The sequence below is a fragment of the Natrix helvetica genome (assembly GCF_964273705.1).
Source record: "Natrix helvetica genome assembly, chromosome: 1".
Taxonomy (NCBI): domain Eukaryota; kingdom Metazoa; phylum Chordata; class Lepidosauria; order Squamata; family Natricidae; genus Natrix; species Natrix helvetica.
This window is the reverse complement of record NC_138548.1, coordinates 218,495,586-218,521,491: the sequence shown is the minus strand read 5'-3', so window position 1 is coordinate 218,521,491 and position 25,906 is coordinate 218,495,586. Positions and strand designations below refer to the sequence as shown.

Here is a 25,906-nt window from a genome sequence, read left to right as displayed (position 1 = left end):
TGTGCGCGCCTTTCGTCCGGGATAAACCAATCGCAACTGCTTGGGCGCGGCCGCGGGACCAATAGCGAGGCGAAGGAGCCACCTCCCAACCAATGAAGAAGTACGCAGAACTCTTCGGAGGGGGTTGGGGGAAAACACCAATGGGAATCCGGGGCGGGACCCTGAGGGTGAAAGTACCAATGGCAGGTGGGGAGGGGATAAAAGAGGAGGGGCGGAGGCGTTCGAGGCCAGAGACACGTACGGTTCGACCAGAACAGCCGTGCTGTTGTAATCGTGACGGGACCCCTTTCTCTGCGGCGGGGTAAGAATACGGCCTCTTTCGGTTTCCGTTCTTATAGCAACCCTGTGACCATCCCCCCACACCCACCCACCCACCCTGCCTCCGAGCCGTCTTTTGTGGGGTTCCTCCGAAGGCGTCAACCGTGCCCCTCCCCCCTTCGGACTTTCCTCTTCTCCCAACGAGTGGAGGGGGGGGGAGAAGCGGGGTGAAGAAACGGGACCGTTCCGGCCTGCTTCGTGCCGCCCGGCTATTCTTACGTTCCTGCCTTCTGAGCGATAACGTCATAGAGATCTCTAACCGCCCCCCCCCATAGGGTCGGTGGGCGGGAGTTTCCTCGGTCTCGGGAAGGCAGCCGCCTTTGGCGATCAGATCCCGGCCTCCGGGGAAGAGGGGCGTGGGTGGGGTGTTTCAAAGGCCCTCGGGTCTACCCAGGGGCCGAGCAGGAGTTCCGTGTTCCCAAAGCCCTCGGGGGACTCGTGGCATGGGAGGCAGGGCGGGAGGGTGTGCGGAAGAGCTTGGCTGGCACTTAAAATGGTGTTATATCTGATGTAAGAAGAGAGAAAGACGCCGAATCTCGTCCTAAAAGGCGGATAAGGCGACGGCGAAAGGCAATAAGAATAACAACAATGCAACATAACATAATATAGAATATGAAATTATAATATAATATCGAATAAATAATATAAAATATACTAATACTGGATGTCCTGTTTCTGTGGCGTCGGTTTAAAAATAGACGTCGTCTGGTTTCTTTCGGTTTTGCTGTCTCTATTCGGCTACGCGGGTTTTTTGGGTGTCTAGCTCAAAGGAAGTATTTTTTTGGGGGGGGAGGCGTGGGCTTTTATTTATTTATTTGGCTATGTCTTGTTCGGAGTGGAAAAGCTTTCATTAAAGAAGAAGAATGGTCCTCCTGCCTATCCGAAAGTGTGTTTGCTGTTTTATTGCGTTGGCGATTTGCCTCCCTGCTGCTGCTGCTGCTGTCGTGGGGGAAACGAAAAACAGGTTTTATGCAAATGTGGGCTTGTTTGGTGGTTTTTTTTTTCCAAAAAGGGGAAGAAGAAGCAGCCCAAGTAAAGGTGTTTCTGGGTCTTCTTCAGGCATCCCATGTTCTCCTCGCTTGTTCAATGTGCGGGACTTCACCATCTCTTAACTAGCAATGTTGCATCCTGGATTTTTTGCTTCCACCAGAATGAGTTAAAATTAAAACTTCAGACCTCCTCCTTCAAGCAGAGAAAGCGGCAGGGTATATACTCACTGATGAGTTGGAATAGTTTTGAAGGATTGGAGGTTTAGCCCAGAAAATAACGATCCTGAATATTTTTCGGTATAATGTTGGTTTTCTTTCATAGAATAGAAGTTAAGCTGGAATTTTAAATATGGTGCTATCTAGCAATGCTCTTCAACCTTGGAAGCTGGACATTAGTTCCCAGAATCCTTAGCGATGGCCTTTGCTGACTGGGTAACTCTGGGTATGGAGACTCATACCTGATAGGTGCCCAAATTGAATAAGGTAGCTCTAGAGCAAATTCCTCCAACCTTTAATGTCCTTCATGTTTTTTTTAATAAACATTGATCACATTGGTTGATGTCTTCTAGTTACAGATGCATCTGAAAGTCATCTGTTTGATGCATTCAGAGAATATTTGGAGTGAGTTAGACCTTGTGTTTGTACTGTGTTTTATTTGTGAAGGAAATGTTCTGAAACAAATGAATTCTGTAATGTGCACTAAAAGGGACAGGCAAACAAAGGAGAATCAATACTAGGTTGGAAGATCCATGTCAGGTAGCTATAAACTACAATGTCTATTGGGAAATCGGAACAATATAGGCAGAAATAACCTTCCTATGTTTCTGTTAGTTTAGGTTGGACTTTGTTGTGAAAGGTACATCTGTGGACATTTTAGTTGTTTTTCTGAGTAAATAAATTTATGCTGCTTTATGTGTAAATTGTTATAAAGTTTCAAGAGTAGCATTGGCATGTTTCTTGAATTTCAGTTATTTCATGAGTTGTCATCAAGTTGGATACTAAATTAAATGATCTTCCACGCACTTTGGGAGAGTCAGATTTTAAAGCCTGTGCCTTGCATTCTGCTTTGGACAGTATTTTCCAAAGACAACCTGCTGTATGACCACTAGTCTGCACCAAGAAAAACTTAGCTGAATGATGTGAGATTTGTCTGATATAGTATTTATAAGGAGGGCACAAACAACTGCTCAGTAGAGTTGGCTTTTGATGAGAAATTGAGTTTTTAAAGGTAAATAGTTTGCTACACAAACCCTTGTGTATCAGGATGAACTTTTTACCTTTAGTGTTTCTCCCAGCAGAGCCTGTGCAGGTAAACTGGCAAAACTATGGCCATGACCACACACTGAAGGTTACTTTTTTTTGTATGTGTATATGGGAGATTGATAGTATTCTCAAAAAGGTTGGGGCTTCAGTCTTGGTGCTGTAACTGCCATTTTGACTATTTTGACATTCCTCCGCCCAACATACATGTGACATTTGGTGTGAACCTTTTGGAGGTGGGACATAGGATCAGATGAGTTTTTCAGTTTTTCTTTGTAAGATACTAGTCATAGGAGTTTCCTATGATACGTCTCCTGGCTAGTTCAACAGACTCCTGTGGCAACAAGATGACTTGCAGTACACGACTTCAAACCTAATTGGCTGGCTTTCTGATGTCATAGTGTTGGAGGAATGTACAAGGTCACGGTTCATTGTGTTACATTTCTCTCTCTCTCTCTCTCTTGCAATTTGGTGCTGTGAGGATTGGGGGGCAACCTACTCCCTGCTTCCATCCTCTTCTCCACTCTTTGATAGCTAGTAAGTTCCTGTTTGTGGATAATAATACTGGAATATGGAGGTGTTTATAGAATTGTAATAGAAATTCAATCTGGCAGGTTGGGCATGCTATGGGTTTCATTATCCAAGGAATGTCAGCTGGTAGGTACTAGGAGGTGTGCCTTCTCTGCTATAGTCCCTGTCCTTTGGAACATTCTCCCCTCAGCACTGAGGATTACTTCAACCCTATCGGCCTTTTCATGATGGCTTTGAAGACCTAGATTTGTGCCTAGGCTAGGGCCTCAAGGCTGTGAAGAGTCCCATTTTCTAGTTATATTGATACCAAGGATGGTTTTTTTTCTCAACTGCCATATATATTTCATTTGTATTATATTGTAATTGTTTTACCTGTTTGTTTGATTGTTCACTGCCCAGAGTTACTTGCTTGAGATGGCAGCCACAGAAATTGAATAAATAAATATTAGCCCTTGGTGATTAAAGGTCATATGCGTGGCTAAGTGTTTCTCATCATTTATTTAAAAAATGCTATGGGTTCCTCTCTCAAGAACAAACTGATCCTTAACCTAGATTACAGTGAATGCTGCCAAGCCTGTTTGCCATTCTCTAGTGGATTTCCTTTCCAGTTCTAGGGTTATACTAATAAGTTGTTTCTTTGGATGTATGTGGCTAAGGAAGAATTTCAGAGTCCATATACTTGTTGAATGTGTTCTGCTCTGGACTTGAAGTGTAGGCTCTAATTGTTGCTTCACAGAACATTCTTGATCAAACTATGCTGCTAGATAATATGCACTTCATATTTGGGTGTACAGTGTTCAGTGATAGTATGAGCTCTATTTTACACATTCTAATCTGGTATTTTGTAGCATTGTTTATATTAAGTATTGTCTTATAGTTTATTTTGGATTGTCCTTATCCAAGCAAGCTACCAACTAGCTCATAAATATTACGATAAAGGCATTTATCATCCAAAAGACATGTCTATGGTATTTTAAAGGCAAAAGAAAGATTGGACAGGAGTAATGAGATCATGGTCATTCCTCAGAATATTTTAATAAGATTACAGTTCTTCTGATTGTACTTACACAAATAGGAGGGAGGTTTTTGGATACTATTGAGATCTGCAAAAGCTAAATGTAAATATGAAGTAGGAGCCTTTCCATTCAATCAACAGTTAACATTCTTTTGGATGGACATGCCATCATCCTTCTGTATTCCTGAACTGTGTTCCTTCCCAAGGGCAGTTTTTGGGGTTTTCCTTCAAATTCAATCATCCACACTTACAACTTACCCAGGAGAATTAATCCAAAGATTCTTGTATTTAGTCAACATTCTTAAAACTGACAAAACTCTCTCTGTAGGCATGTTGCATATAACCTCATATCTACAATGCTTGTTGTATAACTCTAAATGTAATGAGTCTTAGATGCTCTAGCTAGCCTCTGGTGAGAAATTGGAAAGGAGATTTTTGCCATTACTATTTTATCAGTGGTCTTTTGTTCCCAATGGTTGCCGTTTCACCAACATCTAATCTAATAAATAGCTTTTTGAAATTAAGGAAAATATTCTTTTACTTAATACTTTCAGCATTTTATGAAGTTGTATGGTCTCTAGGAGCAATAAGGTTGACCTGTGACAGCTAATCAGGAAAGCTCTTCTTTGTTGAATGCGTCCCAACACAACAGAGGTTCTTTGCAACTAAGCAACCCTTGGAGAGTTTATAAAGCCATGGTCTGAAACTGTATGCAGTTGTGTACTCAGCCTTTCTTTTTTGTTTACTAAGGGCAAGATTCCTTTGAGGATAACCAAGCTCTGTAATTTTTACAATGTTATCCTAATAATTTTCCCCTGGTGTCTTTTCCCAAATAATGGTACCTTCTCAGTAACCTAGTCTGTGATTCATAATTTTCACATTACTGGATCTGAAGTTAATGCTGAAGGAAAAATATGTTAACGTGAAGGAGGTGTACATGGCCTTTCACTTTCTCAGATTTCTTTGTGATCTTCAAAATAGTTGAAGCCATCTTGTTTTTAAACCATGCAAATTAGTTTTCATTATTTATATTGAAAGTTAATTTGCAAGATGGATGGGTTTTGCAGAATGGGAAAAAATTCATTTAATTATAAGCATAATATATTCAATCAGAGCTGGTCAGTGCCCTGGGGAGCAGAATCAGAAAATTTTTAAAACTCAGATCTAGATAACTAATGCTACCATCTATGATAAATGGAAGTAGAGATGTGCAGTATGTCTTTAGCTGAAAACAGCCATTTTGAATGTTGCAAGCATGAAAAATAAATATCAGCTGTTTTGAGTAACATCACATTTTGAGGGGGGCATGCTGAACATATTTCTACCTTGAAAAGTTGCAACCTTCAATGGCCATTTTAATTGTTCCAAGCATGAATCAAAACACATGTGTTTCAAGAGTTTTATCTGTGTGTGAAATAAATAATATTCCATTTCAGGCACAGCCATAAATGGACTGCTCTCTGAACAAATGATCTAAAATGTAATGTAAAAATTCTTTCCTATATTCTCTGGCTAAGTGGGCTCAGAGAACACTAATGAAAACCATTAGTTACTCCTGCTGTGGCTAAAGCTGCTGGAAAAGTATAAGGCTTTTTGAAACATAAAGGATGCTTATTGAGAGCTGTGAGTCGCTTGGACTGCAAGGTAATCAAACTGGTCAGTCTTAGAGATCAACCGTGACTGCTCTTTAGAAGGCCAGATCCTGAAGATGAAACTCAAATACTTTGGCCACCGAATGAGAAGGAAGGACTCACTGGAGAAGAGCCTAATGCTGGGAAAGATTGAGGGCAAAAGAAGAGGGGAACCACAGAGAATGGGGTGGCTGGATGGAGTCACCAAAGCAGTAGGTGTGAGCTTAAATGGTAGAGGATGGTAGAGGACAGGAAGGCCTGGAGGAACATTGTCCATGGGGTCGCAATGGGTCAGACATGACTTCACAACTAACAACAACATTAAGAGTAATCCCGAGCTTTACCGGTTCTTGTTTTGCTCCTTACTTTTCAGATGTGTCAGTAGTGAGAAGTGCTCACTAATACTTTTTTCTGGAATAGTTTCAACTTTATGCTCTGTTTTGCAGAGGGTGTCCTTCCCATTGCAGAAATCTGTATTTTAAAATGTTTCCCTAGTCTCGGATCTTATCCAACCTCTTCCTTGAATAGCTTTTGGCTTCTGGAAGAACTGGGTGCTGAGCGGAAAATGTTTCTTCCACTCTTGTGCGACCTATTTTGATGCCCTGATGTTGAGTCATGTTACCTAATACAAGCACCTAATACCCAAATTACACGCTGTGTAATTTTCAGGTTCAGCTTTCCAATTCAGGTTGTTCTTAAAGTGTGGCTTTTGATACCTCAAGACAGACTTCCTTTTTAAGAGCTTTTCAATGTGATCTCTCCCCCCGCCACGTGTGTGCCTCTGATAAATGAAGACCTTGTAAATGTAGAGAAATATAAGAAGGTAGAGATGTGAGTTTAATCTCTCGCAAGATTAAAGGCATTTCCTTAACACTAGTGCACCTTGCTAGCAAATACAAACCTACAATGCAAACTTCTTGCCAAGCCGGATCTTCCTGCCAATCAGAAAATACGTAAGTATTTAGTCACTGGACTGGTTCTCCACATAGCTACGGCCATTCTTTGCCATAAGGTTAGACCAACTAGTTAAGAATAACCTTTGGATGGAGGAGGGTAGAACTGCTTGTATTGTTAAGTAAAATGCTCATGCTGCTCCCCTGAGTGAGTAAAATACCTGTGCATGTTGTTACAAAACAGAACAGTGGGGTGGAATCCCACCTCCTAGAGAATAATAGCCCAACATATTGGCCTTGACTCTCAAACTGGGAGGGCTGCCTTTCTCTAACTCCACCCCATTCTTTCCTGGGAAGATCATTAAGGAGGCTAATGTTCTTGCTTTCCAGCTGCTTAGTTGTGAAGCAAGGCTCCCAGGTGAACACAATTCCTCTAGGAGGCTTTAACTAGCCTTGCAAGAGCCTGCAATAATTGCACCATATACACCAAGCCATTTTGGGTGCCTGCGGAACGGTTGCAGTCTCTAGATTTTTCAGAGTAGGACAAAGAGGAAAAAGCTTGCTGGTTACGTATTGGATGAGCTGATGAGTCTGAAGTAGAAAGAATCACTTTTTAGCAGCGGTGCTTCGGGAGTTTGTTTACTTAACCTGTGTCTTTTGGGTAAGGTCCGGATTGCATATCTTATACTGTAGCTGGAGATTGAATTGATGGAAACAAGAAACAACATGGAGAGAATGATATAAATTAGTCTGTGTAGAGATGTGCTTTCTGTAGGACTATGCAGATGGAGCAAATGTATTTTTCTTGGACTTGGAAAATCTGTTTTCTGCTTCTACATACCTTTAAGTTACTGCTTTAACTTCCCTGTTCTCTGATGTTGCTGTGCTTTGTTCCTTGGTAATGATTATAAATTGATTATTTGAAGTTCCTTTTATGGGGGGGGGGGAACCACAGGAATTCTGCAGAAGTGCTACCAAGAAAGATGTAGGGGGGGGGGGTTGATGTCATTTTAAAATTGCACTTACGGACTGAGGGTGCTGCTTAATGTGAATTGAACAAGCAGGTGGGAGGAGCTTGTCTATAAGAACAAAAGTAGAGGTGGAACACACCAATTCTAGAGGCAAAAATCTATTTAGGTCTTCTCCCTTTAACAAAGCCTTCCTTTCCCTTTCTGCAGATTGTGTGTTTTGACATAGAGAATTGCACCTCACCAACTAGTGCTATGGATGTTTTCAACAGGAACATAAATTTTGATGCCCTCTTCAAGTTCTCCCACATGTGAGTACCTGTTGCCTGCTTAAACTTATTGAGAGGATTCAGTTTCTTTCTTAGATGTTTAAGAAAAGAGATGTGAGGTTAGGTAGGCTTCATCACCCATGAAAAATGGTGAGAAGGCTGGCAGGACCTGGGTTTCTGGAGCCAGACCACCTCAGTTTTTTCTGCTTTTTTGAGAAGAGACTGTATTAAAATCGTCTTTGTTTTTCCAAAGAGGGCAGAGCTATTCAAAATGGCTCTTGATTTAAATGATACGTTGTTCCGTAGCCTGTTGCCAGAATGATGTGCTGTGCAAGTCAGAACTGCATATGCTTGTACATTCGCACTGCATTTCTCTACGACTAGACCCCTCAGGTGTTTCTAACTGTCCTCAAAACCTTCATATCTTTGGGAAATACCTGGTCCCCTCTGGAAGCAATATTTCAACACTAGAGATTCTGAAGTAAGGGATTCTTAGTGATGGTGTCCAGAAAATGTAAGCTTTCTCTGAAGCAGGTTAGATAATGACTCTGTGTGGTTTGCGATATAGCCAGGAGCTAGCAAATGGTCAGTTTGGGAATTGCTGTGCTTCTAAGTATTGTGTAACGGCTTAATTTTCTTCCTTCATCCCTATAGCTCTGCATCAACTCAGCAGCACCTGAAGAAGGTCTATGCCAGCTTTGCATTATGTATGTTCCTAGCAGCGGCTGGTGCTTATCTCAATGTGGTAACTCAGCTGGTGCAGGTAAGAATTTGAAGGCATTTCTCTGGGATGATATATAAGTTGAAGGTCATCTTGGTTATTGAAGGCTAAATGCCAGCAGGAAGACTACAAAACAGTGCATCTCAGCTTGTGGAAATAAGCAGGATTGTATCCGTTTGAGTGGTTCTCAGCTGGTGCTCCATGGCTAGATGGCATATTAGTGAAATTCTAAGCCTTTAAAACTTTCCACAAACCTATCCCAACAAAAAGTCTCTAAATAAATACATGTTCTCAGAGGTCTTTGTTTCTGTTTGAAAGAGCTTTTTGTTTCTATTGTGAAACTCAAGTGAGAGGTGGGACTATAGATATGCTGCTCAGAGTCCTGCCAGATTGAAAATTTTTCCATTATCAGAATCACTTGTTAATGTTTACATTTAAACTAAGCCCTACAGTAGTTAATAAAGTTTAAATTCGGAGAATGGTGTTCTAGTTTCCATTTCAGGTTTGGAATATCTTTTTGCTAGACCTTTCTCTACATACCTATGTAGGATACCTACATATCCTACTTGCAGAGTAGAATCGTTACAGATTTCACTGGTGCTTATAAAATTGCCATAACGGACAGCTGATGAAAATCTAGCTGTGCATTTAAAATATTTAAGATTGAATGCATTCATGATTAAATTTAAAAATTGTCTGAACAGTGACAGAATTTCCCCTTCAAAATACTGATTCCTTGTTTCCTTTCAAAATCTGCATGGGGGAAATTGTTCCGATGACCAGAATTTTCTTTAAAAGAAGGGGAGATGCAGCAAACGGGCTTAGGTTGAACTGGGTCTTTCTTCTGACCAGCCTGTGTTAATTTCTGTCTTTCCCACTTCGTTTTGCAGTTTGGACTGCTGACTGGCCTGGGAGCGTTAGGCCTTATGATTTGGTTGATGGCCACACCCCACAGCCGAGAAACCGAAGGGAAACGTCTGGTTATCCTGGCAGCCTTTGCTTGCCTCACTGGTATGTGCAGGACTGGAGAAGCGAGAACTGAGGAGGGAGCAGCAGCAATTTAATACTCCACATATGCAAATGTGGAATTTCCATAAGCAAGAAAGACATTGTTAGCTGCTTCCTCTTGCTGGGGTAGTGGGAGCCATGCTGTGTAAGGGATGAAACGGCGCCATCAAGGCCATCGGAGGACCTGGCAGAAGGGCAATGATTGAGGGCGGAAACACTGGGCAAAGTTTATTTCATGCATGAATGCATCTACCTAGTATCCCACTACAGCAGAATGGCTCTTGTGTAATCCTGTGTCTGAAAAGGAAGCCAAATGGTTTTCCAGCCAAAAGGAAGAAGGCAGCACTGAATGCTGTAAAAAAAGAGGGGTCCCTCCCTATCTGAAATGACACCGAGCACCTTGTCCCTTTCTGAATGTTTTTGTGTGGCATTTCCCCCCCTTAATGTCTTTTATGAAGGGAATGCCTGTGTAATCCATAACGCGTGTCTTTTAAATATGTACATGTAACGAATGGGGAAAGTATGTATGTGCATACGCATGAGCAAGAAACTTGTCTCTGAGGCTACATTCCTTCCCCCTCCAGGAGTCAACCTGGGTCCTCTGCTGGAGATGTGCATTGCCATTAACCCCAGGTAAGGGGAAACTCACCAGTTTGCTCTATCCTTTGCCACTTTTCACTTTGAAAGCGAGAACCAGATATCCTGCCCAGTAGTAATGGTGGGGGCACTCTTTGGGGCTGTTACTAAGCTCTTCCCATTAAAGCATGTGGATCCTTTCAGAGACTTAAAAGTCAAACCCTTTGAATATTTCTAAAGCAAAGTCTGATCGTTCATAGCTCTGAGTCCGTCCTTCCTTCCCTCCATCTCCTCCTTAGGCATTCATTCTTGTCCCTTCCCTCCCTACAGCATCATCCCAACTGCTTTCCTGGGCACAGCAGTGATCTTCAGCTGCTTCTCTCTGAGTGCTCTCTTTGCTAAGCGCCGTGCCTACCTGTATCTAGGGGGTAAGCAGCACCTGCAGCAGCAGCAACCGTTGGTCACTTACATTCGAAGAGGCCGGGTTCATTTCGATCGGCCTTTTTTGCTCATTGTGATTCTGTCCCTTTTTTCAGGCGTCCTTTTCTCTGGCCTGTTCTTGATGCTGCTGTTCTCCCTGATCAACATTTTCTTGGGCTCAACTTGGCTCTTCACGGTGAGTGGCTGCTGTTTTCCTGGTCTTGTCAGCTTGAAAGTTGATAGCAGCCCAAGCCCCTGTAGCAAAGCTGCCTTTTTGACATGCAACTGGCCTACTGGGAACAGCTGTTCAGATGTGCCCAGCTTCCTTTTTCTTTTAGCTTATTATTAGAAGGGCAAGACGTGTGTTGCATTAGAGTAACATATTTGGGGATGTATACAGATTGCAGTATTTTGCATTACATTCTGTAATTGTGGCTGCAGATGAGTACAGTAATTATCCAGACATCTGATTATCCAGACACCTCAGGCATTGGAAAGCAATCTTCTGTGAGCTTTCGCTATTCTGAGGGTTTTTTCCCCCCAGGTACTTTATTGGCTGCAGTGTTTAGGTACACAAAATAATAACAAGAAAGCTATTGTCAGAAACAAAAATGGAATTAATGCTGACATTGTGAATAATGAATCCATTGCCTGATGCCACATTCTGCTCTAATTCATGAAAAGACCTGTCTCTGTATATATTGAAGCCAGGAGCTGACACAGAATCACTTTGGGCTTCTCAGTAGGATGCAGGGCCAGGCTGTGCCATTGGAGTGATTTTGTCTAATTGGCTTTCTTCTTCCTCCAGGCTAATCTCTACATTGGACTTATGGTTATGTGTGGCTTTGTGCTGTTTGACACTCAGCTCATCATTGAGAAGGCTGAGAATGGAGACAAGGACTACATCTGGTGAGTGTGTTGGTGACGAGCCTAAGGCTGTGTAAAGAGAGTTGGAGAGGAAGGAGCTGCCACATGCGATAAGGCTTTGCAAGTGAGGAGACTAAACAGGAGACACAGAAGAGCTTCTTCTCCATTGGGTTCAAAATAAAAGAGACTTCGCTTGCAGGGAAGCAGAAGCTTTGTGGTGGAAAAAGCCAGAGTTAAATATGGAAGCAAGATTTCAAATGAACTCTGGCAGTAGAAGATGGTACACAAATAGTTAATTATGAATAAAGTAATAGAGAAGAGGGTCCGGCAAAGCCTCCCGTTTGTAATTTTAGGGCACGGGTGTCAAATTCAATCATGTCATGTGACATGGCAGTTTTTACCTTTCTGGAGCCGGGGTGGGTGTGACCTGTGTGTGACGCATCTGGCCCATGGCCAGTTTGACACCCCTGTTTTAGGGTATAACTTGATGTACAACACCTTTCTCTTTGTGCTAGGCACTGCGTGGATCTTTTCCTGGATTTTGTTAACATCTTCCGGGAGCTGATGGTCATCTTGGGCATGAATGAGGTAGGTCTCCATGCATGGGGATGTCTCTGATGCATAGCCATTAAGTGGCTAAGTGCACCATCTCCCACAAAGACAAGCAAGAATGCATGATTGCAGAGTTCAAGCGCAGGGTGTTTCCATTGAGAGGCAGATGCTTTGGGAGAGAAACTTCCTTCTACTTGCCAAAAGCAGGTGACTTCTTACTTACTTTTCTAAACGAAAAGTCCTACCTCCTGCCTAGAATGCCCCCATTTCTTTTCAGCATATAATCTTTTTTTATTGCACATTAATAGGACCATTAATAAGTGTGTTTAGCTGGAGCCTCCTCCTGTAGGCATATGTATCCAATATAAGCCCAAAAGGAAAAGGGAAGCTTTACAAAAATAGGGAGGACTTATATGCATAGTGAGCCATGCAGGAAGTGAAAAACAGAGTAAAGCAGGGGTGTCCAAACTTGGCTGGGTAATTCTGGGAGTTGAAGTCCACAAGTCTTAAAAGTTCCCAAGTTTGGACACCCCTGGAGTAAAGAGATGAAGATTTATTAAGAGTAGGAAATGAAGATGGAGGAATAGGAAGGCTTGGTTTCCTGCGAAGTAATGAGAGGGAAAAGATGGAGATGGCACATTATCAATGTGAAATTAACCTCCCTTGACAGCTGGGCCATTCTGGAAACAGGCACTACCTTTGACTCACAGGCATGTTTCAAAGTCCATCTTCCCAACTGAAGCCACAGCCTTGCCCCGTTCAGGTTTCATTGCTTGCTCATTCAGCAAGGAAAAAATATTCAGCAAGTTGCACTTTCATATTACTTTCAGGATAGCACACTTAATTTTTTGTTGTTGCAAGAATTAAGGGAGAGAACTTTTAAGTCTAGCCGTGAAATAGGTGAGCAAACACCAGTCATTACAAAAGGTTCTCTAGTCATTAGGATGGCCTAGGTTTATCACATCTTTCATCCAAGTGATCACCGATTTCTCCAGGCAGGGGTTTGCAGAATTGGGTGTATATGGTTGCATCAGTATTCTAACCTAGAATAGAGCAAATACCTATTTGACTGGCATGGGATCCCGATCCAGGTCGTCATATCCAGGAGCTCGGAGCACTGACAGTGATTTTTGTTTCCTTTCAGAACAAGAAGAAAAAAGAAAAATAAAGTGAAACCAGATGCCTGAGTGGAGATTCCCGTTTCTTACCCCCCCCCCTTTGCCTCTTTCTTGCTTCCATCCAACTTGATCTTCATTAAAGGTGCCCCCTGTTCTTTTGTGTGAATGAGAAGCATCTGTGACATTTTCATACTTTGTGGGAATTGGATTTTTTCCCCCTTTTTTTGAGCCTCTTGAAAAAGCTAACTGGCTGATCCTAATGCTGGAGTCTGGCTTTGCCCCACTTCTACATAAACACATATCCCACTTCCCTTTTCTGACTATCAGAGGCTGAATTCATATCTGTATTATTGGTAATGACATGGCAGTTTTCACTGGGGGCGGGGGTGTAGCATAAGCCTCTTCCATTTTTCTATTCACCTCCGATCACATTCAAATTGCAGTGAGAGCAGAGCAGGGGAGAACTTGCCTCTTGCTGGTGCCGGTGAGGCTCTGAAATTGTTTTGAAACATTTGCCTGATAACAAGGCTGACTTGTCTGCAGGGGTTTTAAAGAGATGGGTGTTGCTCAAGTTCCTCCCTCTAGGATGGGTGGAGGGGAGAGAGATACAAAGCTATATAAAACTCTAGTTGCTGATTGAAAAACTCCTATTGGAGATCTGCTGTGATCTGATCCATCCTGCTAACTCCTCCACCCTCATTTTGCCACTGGTTAGCAAAAACTAACTTGTGCAGGTGAGAAATCCTTGTCTGGCACTCATCTCAGTTTTTAGCAACTGCTGACAGGTTTTTGTTTGTTTGTGTGTTTTCGTCTTTAGATAGGTGTCAGTGTGGTAAGGTTTGGTCTGGTTTAATTGCATTCCTGATATTTAATTATTTGAGTTCGCTGAGGAGGAGGAGGATGAACCCAGCACCTTGAACTACTAATGGGACTGAGCAGCCTTGGTCAGCAAGATGTCAGGGTGACATGTGGCTGCCTCTTCCCTTTTAACATTGGGAATGAATCCTACCGCAAATGGCTTGGAGGGTATTGGCTGAATATTGTATAATGGGAATGGTATTCCTACATCCTGGAGAAACTGGGATCAGTGTGCACTTGGTATTAAAAATGGCTCCCTCTACATGCCCATTAAGCTTTCCTTGCAGCTAACCAGATAATGTTTCTCCTGCTCTTCTTGGCATCTGAAGCCAGGCTCCAGTTTTGCTTGCTTGAGAAAACATTTTTTTTTTTACTTCTCCGTTCTTCATCCCTCCTTCCCCCTTGGAATAGTGCCAAGAACTAAACTGCAAGAATCTACTTCATAGAGACCTTGTCTAACAGGGTTTAATAGAGTAAACTCTGTCGCTCTTTGGATGGCCAGCCCTGGCTGCATTCTTTAGCCGCCTACTGTGAAGAGACGGGGTTTTTGAACAAAAAAACAACAACGGTGTTTTGATTCAAATAAAATTTACATTGTCTTGCTTTGTATGGGAAAAATATTAAAATAAAAATCCTCAAACTTTATCATGTATCGGTTTTACTTTCACCTGCAATCAGCTTTCGGTAGTGAATTTCGTGTCCTCAGGAAAACTCTTCAACTTGTTTGAATTCACACTGAGATTGTGTGTAGTTTTTGTGCTCAAATAGAACTGGGTCCCCAAGGAAATTTAGTCATTTTGGATTCAGGTTGGCCTGTTGGCTACCTAGTGATGGAGAATGCCTTGGATCCAGAACAAGTGGGCCCTCCCTCGTTTGCCTGTATGCTTACTGTTTACTGCCAAGACCTGCAACTTCTTTCTACGTACTGTATGACTGAGTATCATTGCTACCTCAGGTCGGGGGAGGCACAGGTTTGGAGACGGGGATTTTAGAAAGCAGCTGCCATGAAATCCATATAAACAATTTAAAAAAGCAATGGGGGTACCCTTTTATGGGCTGTTCTCATCTTGCAGAATACTTACAGCAGAGTTTGGCATTTTCAGCATATCATTAATGGTGACAGGCAAAAAGCTTGAGACTCCCAATGAAGACTTTACCAGGCAATTTCTAAGCTTTTTATGATATACTGTGGGATTCTCTTTCTGGTATTTGAGGTTATCGTTAGGCCACTGGTGGGAACTTCCTGATTTCTAAAATTGTCTAATTTCAATGAGTAAGCTTGGATCCAACTAATTGACCTATCTCTGTTGAGGCCTCTTGACTATAACTGCATCTCTTCAAATGGGTAGTGTAGAGGGAAAAGGAAATTGTCTTGAGGGCTGCTACCAAGATGGATCAAAGAGGACCAAGTCCAGGGGAGAAATGTAACATAGGTAAGCATGTCTGACAAGCCCCTCCCTAGTTCTCACAAAGTGGGAGGGGAAAACACGTTTGAAAGCTGCTGTTACTATAGCTTTATTTTTGTTTTTTCGCCCACCCATCTCATTAAGAGGCAACTCTGGGCAGCTTTCAACATTTTATAATAAAAGCTGCTCTGGGCTACACAATTTTGGTTTCCTAATGCCGTCTACTTTGAAGTGGCTAGCTAGTGGCTACATCTCAGTAATGGATACAAAGCATGCTGGAAACCTGTGGGATAAAGCTAAGCACCGCGACCAAATCCAATATTGGATCTGTCTCATTGGATGGGTAATTGCAGAACAAGATCCATGTGGTGAAGCATGTGGAAATAGGTCTTACAAATCTCATTTTTTTTCTGCACTAGAAAAACACTTGATTATAGAAAAGGGAAACTTTAAAGGACAAAAAAAAACCAACCCCAATTGCAAGTCTAGCAAGTCTATACTAGTACAGGTAGTCCTCTTAATCTTTGCTAGAGAGACATTTGCTAAGAGTTTTGCCCATTTTACAAATTTTCTTGCCACCGTTAAGAGGAATCTGTTTTCCCCATTGACTGCTTGTCAGAAGGTCACAAAAGACCTTGGGGCACAGCAACGTCATAAGTATGAACCAGTTGCCAAGAATGTGAATTTCGATCACATGGCCATGGGGATGTTGCAAAGGTCGTACCTGTGAAAAAGGTCACAAGTCACTTTTTTCATTGCGTTGTAACTTTGAACGGTCACTAAGAACTATTGTAAGTTGATTACCTGTATGGAAATTAGAAAAATGAATAATTGTGGGTGTCAAGGAGGCTTGTTTGCATCTTGTGAGCTAGTTATTTCTTTGTTTCCTGCCCCTCACACCAAGTGGAGGTGACGGAGGGAAGCAAGAAATGGATTCAGTTCCTTGGCAGACACAATAGCCACCTCAGTTCCCAAGTCAGTGTGAATGGACAATCATGACATTTTCCCAAACCTTTTAAAAACTTACGTTATTGTTTGTTGCGAGGTTGTGTCTGACCCATCGTGGTCCTCTATCATCCCCCAGAGTCCATTTAATCTCCTGCCTATGCTTCGATGACTCCAGCCACCACATTCTCTGTCATCCCCTTCTTTTTCCCTCAGTCTTTCCCAGCATTAGGAGGCTCTTCTCCAGTGAGTCCTTCCTTCTCATTAGGTGGCCAAAGTATTTGAGTTTCATCTTCAGGATCTGGCCTTCTAAAGAGCAATCAGGGTTGATCTCCTCTAGGACTGACTGGTTTGACCGCTTTGCAGTCCAAGGGACTCGCAGGAGTCTTCAGCACCATAGTTCAAAGGCCTCAATTATTTTGCCCTCAGTCTTTCTTATGGGCCAACCTTCACAACCATACAACTGAGAAAACCATAGCCTTGACTACACACACTTTTGTTGGCAGGGTGAAGTCTCTGCTTTTTAGTATGCTGTCTAGCTTTGCCATAGCTTTCCTCCCCAGGAGCAAGCGTCTTTTAATTTCTTGGCTGCAGTCCCCATCTCGGTGATCTTGGAGCCCAGGAAAGTAAAATCTGTCACTCCCTCCATTTCTTCCCCATCTATTTGCCAGGAATTGAGGGGGCCGGATGCCAGGATCTTAGTTTTCTTAATGTTGGGTTTCAAGTCAACTTTTGCACTCTCCTCCTTCATCCGCGTCAAGAGGCTCTTTAGTTCCTCTTCACTTTCTGCCCTTAGAGTGGCATCATCTGCATATCTGAAGTTGTTGGTATCTCTCCCGGCAATCTTAATTCCAACTTTTGATTCATCTAGCCCCGCCTTTCTCATGATGTGCTAAGCTAGCCCAAATCCTTCCACCTACTATGACAGGCAAGGCAGGGAGAGGCTTGCCTGAGGTTGCCCTGACCACAGTGCTACCCACTTATATTTGCGCGTAGTACTCAAATGAGCTTACTAATTGTATTGTTTCCTCTCGGGCACAGAAAGGAGAAACCTGGTGCTGTTTTCTGCAGCGGTAGCTATCTACAAGGAGCTGAACTATTTTCTTACCTTGCCCTTCATCTTTTCAAGGCTAAATATACTCCTTTCTTTCAATTGTTTGTTGTAGGATGTGATGGCCTCTTGTCTAGAAACCTCTCTCTAAGTTGTTCTCCATTTTCCGCCCCTTTGCGTGTTAATAATGAAAAGGTATCTAGCAAAATTAAATATTTTAGAGGCTTTCAGCAACCCAAGAACCTACCAAGAATGAGCCAGGCAGTCAAATCAGAGGTGATATAATGGAGGGCAGGTCTCCACCCCTCCCTCCCAATTTCCCCCCCAGAGTCCTGCTCTGCTCAAACCTCACTGCTATTAACTCTGTTGCTGAAATGGTCTCCAAAGGAAACCAACCTGCTTGCAACCTTGGTCACCAAGTTGGCATTTACTGGATTGGTGATGCAAGGGCTGTGCAATGCAACAGTGCTATTCACACTTTAGACCACTAGGCGGTGCCAAGGATCTGCGGAAAGCCAGAGCCACAGAAGCAAGGGGGGGGGGGGGGGGCTTTTGCCACTCTGAAAAATAATGCCATTGAGCCAAGCTTCTTTTTGATGCTTTCACTGGAAGCTTTAAGCTTTTGTAGGACTCCTGTTGAGTCCCTGGATGTAAGCCAAGCTTTCTTCTATTCCCCTTCCACTAAAACCTGCCTTCTGCAAACTTAAGCTAATTACAAACTCTGATCTAGGGCAAATGTCAACATCTCTGCAATTAGCCTAGGTCTGTAGGAAGCCGGTGGCTCAAGTACTTTAAACGGGCAGATTGCCTATTTCTGTCCATGCCCATGAACTACACAGAACGCCACACTGCAAGAGTAAAACGTACAACCTACCTAGAAAAGATTCTGGATTCAATTCCTAGCATTTCCAATTATGCCAAGAAAAACTGTTTTCAGAAACCTGGGAGATCCCCAGCTAATCTAGTAATGTGGTGAAACCTGAATACAAGATAGGTTCCAGTTTCCCTCCTGTTGGGAAAATCCTAGTTCCTTGTCTTAAGGCATAGCTGTTCCATTTCTGATTGGGATTCAACCATCACTGAAGGCATGCACTGAGGAGCGAGTGTAAGGAAAGTTAAGCTCACACTGTAAATATGACTGACTAAAACTAATGTTTTGAGTGGATACTATTTCCTTGAATTACGTACCTAGAACATGGAATCGGACGGTGGTTAATGCAAATGGATTCTTCCTGCCTTTTTTTCCTGATGGCCAAAAACTATTTCCAATGTTGCTGATTGATACTGCAGCATTGGGAAAATAAATGTATGGCCTTTTCGACTCAATGGATTTACGAGCTGATTGCATTTGCAGACTTTGTATGGACAAGTCCAATGTAATATGGAACTCATTTATACAAAACACAGGTGGAAAAGAACGAGTTATATAAGATATATTAGAAATTAGTATCTATGTATTTGAATCACATTCACATTAGGTAAGTATATATAAAATTGCAATTGTTAACTGTTAATAAGTTGACTGCCGATCAGAAAGGTCGGCAGTTCGGTGGTTCGAATCCCTAGTGCCGTGTAACAGAGTGAGCTCCCATTACTTGTCCCAGCTTATGTCAACCTAGAAGTTCGAAAGCATGTAAAAATGCAAGTAGAAAAATAGGAACCATCTTTGGTGGGAACGTAACAGCGTTCTGTGCCCCTTCGGTGTTTAGTCATGCTGGCCACATGACCACAGAGATTACTTTGAATAGCGCTGGCTCTTTGGCTTTGAAATGGAAATGAGCACGGCCCCCTAGAGTCAGGAACGACTAGCACATATGTGCGAGGGGAATCTTTACCTTTATGCGTTGTTTTTCTTCCAGAATTATGCATGTTACAATTACCGTATTTTTCAGAGTATAAGACGCATCTCCCCCCACCCCCCAGAGGGTGGAAATTTGGCTGCGTCTTATAAACTGAATGTAGCCCCACCCATCCACCAGCCCCCCACCCTTTGGCCTCTGCCTCCCAGTAATTTACCTTCTTGCAGCAAAGGGGGAAAATGGGGGTTGTGAGGCAGCAATAGGCTATAGCAGCGATGGCTAACCTTTTTTGGCTCGCGTGCCATAAGTGGGGGGAGCGCGGGGGGGATCGTGTGCGGGCGTGCCGCACCCATAATGCAACGCGCCCCCCAGTGCGCATGCGCGCACCACGCGCCCATTTTTGCATGCTTTTTTCGCCCTCCCCAGGCTCCAGAGGCTTTATAGGAGCCTGGGGAGGGCGAAAAGAGCCTCCCCCGACCCCCCAGAGGCTTCAGGGAACGTCCGGAGGCTTCCCTGAAGCCTTCGGAACACTTAAAACCACCCTCCGAGCAACCCGGAAGTGACTTCCGGGTTGCTCGGATGGTCGTTTTAAGAGCTCTGAAGGCTTCAGGGAAGCCTCGGGACGGTCCCTGAACAGGCACAAGACGTGCGTCTCGATCGCCCGGGCTCGGATCGCCTCCGCCGCGTGGCGCCTCGGGCCCGGCGTCCTTGTACCGCTCCGCCCAGCCTCTGCGCACTCGCCAGCCGCCTCGATCCCTTGCGCCGCTCCGCCCAGCCTCTGCGCACTCGCCAGCCGCCTCGATCCCTTGCGCCGCTCCGCCCGTCAGTCCCTTCGGCCGAGCCCGTCCTGGCGGCGGCGGCAACGATGTGAAGGCCGGGCGAGCGCGCAGAGGCTGGGCGGAGTGGCGCAAGGGATCGAGGCGGCTGGCGAGTGCGCAGAGGCTGGGCGGAGCGGTACAAGGATGCCGGGCCCGAGGCGCCGCACGGCGGAGGCGATCCGAGCCTGGGCGATCGAGACGCACGTCTCGTGCCTGTTCAGGGACCGTCCCGAGGCTTCCCTGAAGCCTTCAGAGCTCTTAAAACGACCATCCGAGTCACCCGGAAGTCACGCCGCCCTCGCCTCCTCCTCCTCCTCCTCCTCCTCTAGCCGCGCCACGCCAGGCAGGCTGCGCAGCCACCTCGATCCCAGCCTTAGGTGGCGCCGCGCCACGCTCAATAGTCGCAACTCAGCTGCCTGCCGCTTTTCCCCTCCTTTGTCTCCCAGCCGGGGCGGCCCGCCGCCGAGTTGCGACTATTGCCGCCGCTGCTACCGCCGTTCACAGGACCCGCCTCTCACCCTCTTCCTCCAGTCGGCAGGCTCCGATTCATTTGCTGCCTGCCAGGCCCTGGCGCCGCGTTCAGGCCGGAGGGGGAAAGGAGGAGAAGGAGGACAACAAAGCCCCCTTCGCTTCCCCCCCCCCTTTCGGCTTAATCCTTGCGACGCCCGCGCAAAGCCCCGAGGGGACGGATTCCTGTGCGGGACACATGGCAGGAAGGCCATAGAGTCCCCCCTCCCTCAGCCGTCCAGACGGTCCCTGAAGCCTTTGGAACGTTTAAAATGACGCTCCGAGCAACCCAGAAGTCACTTCCGGCTTGCTCGGAGGGTGGTTTTAAGCATTCCAAAGGTTTCAGGGACGGTCCCTGAAGCCTCCGGGGGGGCGGTGGAGGCTCTTTTCGCCCTCCCCAGGCTCCTATAAAGCCTCTGGAGCCTGGGGAAGGCGAAAAATAACTTTTAAAAAGGTGAACTCAGCTGGCCAGCGCGCGCATGCGCACTGGCCAGCTGACAGGGCAGAGCCTCGCGTGCCCTGACAAATGGCTCCGCGTGCCACTTCCGGCACGCGTGCCATAGGTTCGCCATCACGGGGCTATAGCAATCCCTGCAGCCTGAAACAGCTGGTGATAGGGAGGCCCCTGCTAAATTGAAAGTGAAACTTGCTGTTTGCTGCAGATTTTTTTTCTTGTGCCAATCAGGCTGTTTGCTGTAAGGAGGTAAATCAATAACCATAAATGCCTATAGAATCTTCAAATTATTAGACTTGTTTTTTAAAGACTGCTTTATTCTTCTTCTAGACAACTTAACAAAATGAAGAATCTTTTTAAAATAAATGCTTGATTTGAAGAGGCCCAGTGCTATTGTATCTTCTTTTAAATAGCAAAGAATAACTTATACTTCCAGAAAGCCACATCAATTTTAATAGCATCTGTACAAGTATAGTCTGGAATGTAACACCACAGTGTATATCGTCTGTCTGTTACCAGGAGGCAAATTGCTGGGAGGCAGAGGCAGATTTCCCCCCCCTTGTTTCCTCCCCCAAAACTGTTATACTTTGGAGCGTCTTATATTCTGAAAATATGGTATTTATTTGTTTTGTTATTATTTTAAAAGCAAATTTTTAAAAAGCTCACACTTCACATGACTTCCCCCCCCCCCTTCTTGGCTTAATTTGAAGAGAGAAATGTCAGGGGGGGGTGTCCCACAGAGTTCACCCAGTGCGAACCACTTACCAACAGCGGAGCTTCACTTCTGAACAGAGACAATGAATTGTAGGCAATCAAAGGAAAAGCTTTCCTTTTCTGCTGGAAGCAGGGCTGAGGAATTCTAGAGGCTTTAGAAGTTTTCTAAACAGATTTCTAACTCAAGCGAAAGTGCTGCAGCCCTTAGCTCTGCCTTCCAGACTGCCTCAGCTTTGCCTGGACAAAGAGCCACTTAGTAAAAAGAGCAAGGGTAGCTTTTCATAACACGGCTCCGCAAAGATCTGAACTCGAGGGATAACATGCGATTTGGACCATGTGTAAGAATGTTATGTAATCCGTTAGGAACACTTTAAAGGAGGGGTCCCCAACCGACCACTAAATTCATAATGTTAAACGCCGTGGACCACTAATATGATCTGCCTAATTACTGGGTGGATGGGTGTGGCCAAGTGGTCATGTGACTGTGTGGGCGTGGCCAACTCAATGTCACTCATGTCGAGGGGTGCCTCGCCAGCTTCTACTTGCCCTTCCCCTCCCAGCCACTCCTCGCCTGCCCGCCCGGGCTCCTTAGGGCCCCAACAGGAAACAGTTGTTGGAGCTAAGCAGCCACCATGAGAAAGAGTTGGCAAAACAGCTCAGTTCAAATTGGATCTGACAGAGGAGGTGGCTCAGCAGAAGCACCTCACTGAGGACTAGGAGCATTGACTTTCCAAGCAGAGGAAGACCTGCGGGAGTGCAAAGCCAGCTCCTGGCCATGATACAGTCTCAGTGGAACAAGGCCCTCCGGTTCTTCGCCACCAGCGGCACTTTCCTCCAGCCTTCGCCCAAAGCCCTGCACCAGGAGGCTGAAGCAAGCCCCAAGTTGGAATTTCTCTCCCCCTCCTCCTCCCACGAGCTGCACAAAAAGACCCCGAAGGGGGAAGATGCTCTGCAGCAACACAAATGTTTATTGCACGTATCCATCCCAGGAGACGTAATTTGATGACTCCTGATTTAGTGCAATATAAAAAATGCAAATAATTTTTCTGCGGACCACCAAAATTTTTTCACGGACCATCAATTAGTGAGCGCTTGTTTAAAGTAACCCATTTTCCTGGGCTTGCACAGCTGTCCCACACAACTGGCATGTAATCCTAGGAGAAGATGCACTTGGCTTCGTGTGTTTTCCCAGCGGTGCCATGCGTGCACCATCCACGCTTGCCAAATCACATTTTGCTCTTCAGATCTGCTCAGGTCTATCATAAATCATGAGTAGCCTCTGCAATTTCATTCCAAACGCCCAAGTATTTCAGGCACACATTCCCTTTTTTTTTTTTTAAACCCCTTTATTTTTAGGAGATTCAAGACAACAGACAGCCTCATTTCACAATAACTTATATAAATAAAAAAGGAGCAAAAGGCATCTTAATATTTTAAAATATATCGAAGTAAAAAAAAAGACAACAAAAAGAAAGACTCATCGGGAGAGGGGGGGGGGGGAGGCCTGTGCACAGCAAAATAGCACCTTCTAGGGGACCAACACAGCTCCCCATGGAAACAAGGATGGGGGAGGAAGCAGCTGAGCTGCATGGAAACCAGATCAGCAACATTAATAACTTAATGTTTCTTCATTTTCAAAAAAAGGTGCACAGAAAGGGGGCAAGCTATCTAACCCAGACATACAGTAGCTCTGAGGTTCTTGTTCCTTCAACTGGATTTGGGAACAAGGAAGGAAAGGAGGGACCATTTGATGAAATACAATGAGAGAAAAGTGAACCTACTCACAATTATGATGCTTGTCAAGAGGGGCTCTTCTCGTCAAAGCATCCACACCCCCTAGACATCAGTTTGGTACCCCCAGCCCACCCCCAGGCAGCCACATGCTTGAATGAAAGAAATGGATGGAAGGCCCACTTCATTCCTCTTTCCCGATGGACGGGAGTCCTGGTTTTGGCAAAATCTCACATGCTTTTTTTTTTTTTTAAGTGTCAAGAGGTGGAAGGAAGGGCTTCGGTAATTTGCTAAGGCAAGCACTGCACTGCCACTGAGGTAAAATAGGGCAGTTTGGATAGATACAAGGATGGGGGGGGGGGGGAAATTTTCCCCTGGCAAGGGCATCATAATTAGCACACCCCTCCCAGCCTGCAAAAGGGAGGTCAGGGCAAGAGAGTGTTTTGCTGGTGCAAACTGTGAATTGGAATCACTTACCCTTCAAGGGAAGATACTCTCTGCTTAGGGTACCCGGGAGCCCACAACAATCCTCTCTTACGTTTTTCCTCCACAGCGAGTCCACCCAGTTGAATAATGGACCAAACAAGACCAATTGGACTCCCTCCCATCCGCAGTGCTTTCACCAAAGGGGATACCGACTTAAATGTGCAAAACCACACACCCCGAAGTTGATCAATGCCATTCAACCGGATGAAGATGCCCGCAACCACTTTCCATCCTGCCCGCCTTCTCTTCCCTTTCTGTCTCTTTTTTTTAATAGGCAAGTCAGGTGGCGCCCTGCGGAAGAAGTCCCATTTCCCTGCTTAAGAATGGGCAGGGAGCTGGTGTGGAAGACACGTTATGTTCTGGTGCAGGCCATGATTTGGTTTAGAAGAATCGAGCAGGATCCCGTGGGCAAAGAGCTGGGCCCTGAAAGCACCAGGCAGGAGCATGTGGCAGTGTGTCAACCCAGGAAGTCAGTGCCCTCGTTCTTCCTCAAGATGCTCTCAGCCCTGACTGCCACAGGAGGACAAGCTGTCATAGAGAGAGTCACTGAGGGACTCCGAGTTCTCCAGGCCCGGCTGGCCCTCTGGACCCATATCCCTGGAACAGGCTTCTGTGCTGCCCTCTTCACCCACGTCAGAAGCACTGGGGGTTCGGCTGCTGCTGGTGCTAAAAGCCGGGGAGGCCTGAGGTCCTTCTGAGGACGCCCGTCTTCTCTCGACTACATTGCAAGCCGAGCCCTGCAGAAGCAAAAAGATAGAACTCTACTCAATAGAAGACAGCCGGGGAGACAGACTACCCTGGTTTTGCTTTTGCCCTATTTCTGTTTTACAGCTACTGAGAGCCGTGTGAGGTGTGGCTAAGAGGGCAAGGATGAGCTCCACAACTGCATTTTGTATTTTAAACACAATTGGGGCCGGGGGGGGGGGGATTACGGTATTTTTCGGAGTATAAGGCGCACCAAGATTTTGAAGAGGCAAATTAAAAAAGAAAAGTTTTTGCACTCTGCAAACCTCCCAAAAATTGCCCGTTTTTCACAAAAACAGAACCTTTTTTTTTTCTTTTCAAAAAAAAAAGGGCATGAATAGCCTTTAGGAGGCTTGTAGAGTGTTCCTGGGGTGGTGCCGCCCCCCCAAATGAGCAAAAAATTACTCGTTTTTCACAAAAACAGGCCCATTTTTTGTCAAAAAAAGGGCATGCATAGACTTTAGGAGGCTTATAGAGTGCTCCTGGAGGCGCGGGGGGGGGGGGGGGAATTGAGCAAAAAAATGGCCCGTTTTTTGCTCATTTCTGCCCTCTCCAGCCCCCAGGAGCACTCTGGAAGCCTCCTAAAGACTATGCACGGCCATTTTGATGAAGGGGGCGGGGTTTCAGGAGGCAAAAAATGCTGTATTCAGTGTATAAGATGCATCCAGTATTTCAGCCTCTTTTTTTAGGGAAAAAGGTGCATCATAAACTCTGAAAAATACCTTAATTCTTTTTTTTTTCATTTACAGATGGACCTAATTTAACAATCACTCTTTCAGCAATCATTTGAACTTGGGACAGTTGGTGAATGTGTGGTACTTAATGACCAGCCTTCAAAACTTTGGCCGGCTCAGTGCCCTCACAGTCACACAGTGGTGATCTAGTTGGTCAGCAACCTGGCCAGATTTCCAACTATTGCAGTCTCCCATGACCCCATGATCACAATTTGCGACCTTCCCCATTGGCTTCCCACAAGCAAAGTCAATGGGAAGGCCATCAGGAAGTCAAAAGTGATCACTTGAGGTCCTTGTTTAACAACCTGGGGTGATTCACTGAACAATGCTAACCGCGAACTAGCAGCAAGGACACATGACCTGCACATGATGATTGCAGCTTTTAGCCACGGAAAATCTGATTCCAATTACCGAAGTTAATTGAGGACCCCCTCCGCCTCTTCAGTTCCTGGAAAACCTAGAAACTAACACAGCATCCAAAACAGTCTAATTGTTTACGTATTGTATTGCGATTAGATTGTTA

The 25,906-nt window shown here is 44.9% G+C and overlaps 2 protein-coding genes across 7 annotated transcripts in view; one reads left to right on the top strand and one right to left on the bottom strand.

Moving 5' to 3' along the window:
- Positions 1-188: 188 nt before the first annotated feature.
- On the top strand, positions 189-14,639 carry TMBIM6 (transmembrane BAX inhibitor motif containing 6). Of its 2 annotated transcripts, none has more exons than XM_081939822.1 (10): positions 189-301; positions 7,816-7,916; positions 8,529-8,637; positions 9,486-9,606; positions 10,188-10,236; positions 10,510-10,607; positions 10,716-10,795; positions 11,408-11,508; positions 11,982-12,054; positions 13,163-14,639. In XM_081939822.1, the coding sequence occupies exons 2-10, from the start codon at positions 7,861-7,863 to the stop codon at positions 13,184-13,186; spliced, it is 711 nt and encodes a 236-aa protein (XP_081795948.1). In that variant the 5' UTR covers positions 189-301; positions 7,816-7,860; the 3' UTR covers positions 13,187-14,639. The 2 variants fall into 2 exon arrangements, with proteins under 2 accessions (XP_081795948.1, XP_081795949.1); XM_081939823.1 differs by lacking the exon at positions 189-301 and adding an exon at positions 7,277-7,298.
- Positions 14,640-23,005: 8,366 nt separating this feature from the next.
- The window catches only part of NCKAP5L (NCK associated protein 5 like), a 62,216-nt gene continuing 59,315 nt past the window's right edge, over positions 23,006-25,906 (bottom strand). For all 5 annotated transcript variants that reach the window (XM_081935273.1, XM_081935276.1, XM_081935275.1 and 2 more), the window contains one exon: positions 23,006-24,642. In XM_081935273.1, coding sequence (XP_081791399.1) covers positions 24,406-24,642 — 237 coding nt within the window. In that variant the 3' untranslated portion in view covers positions 23,006-24,405. The remainder of the gene's footprint in view (positions 24,643-25,906) is intronic.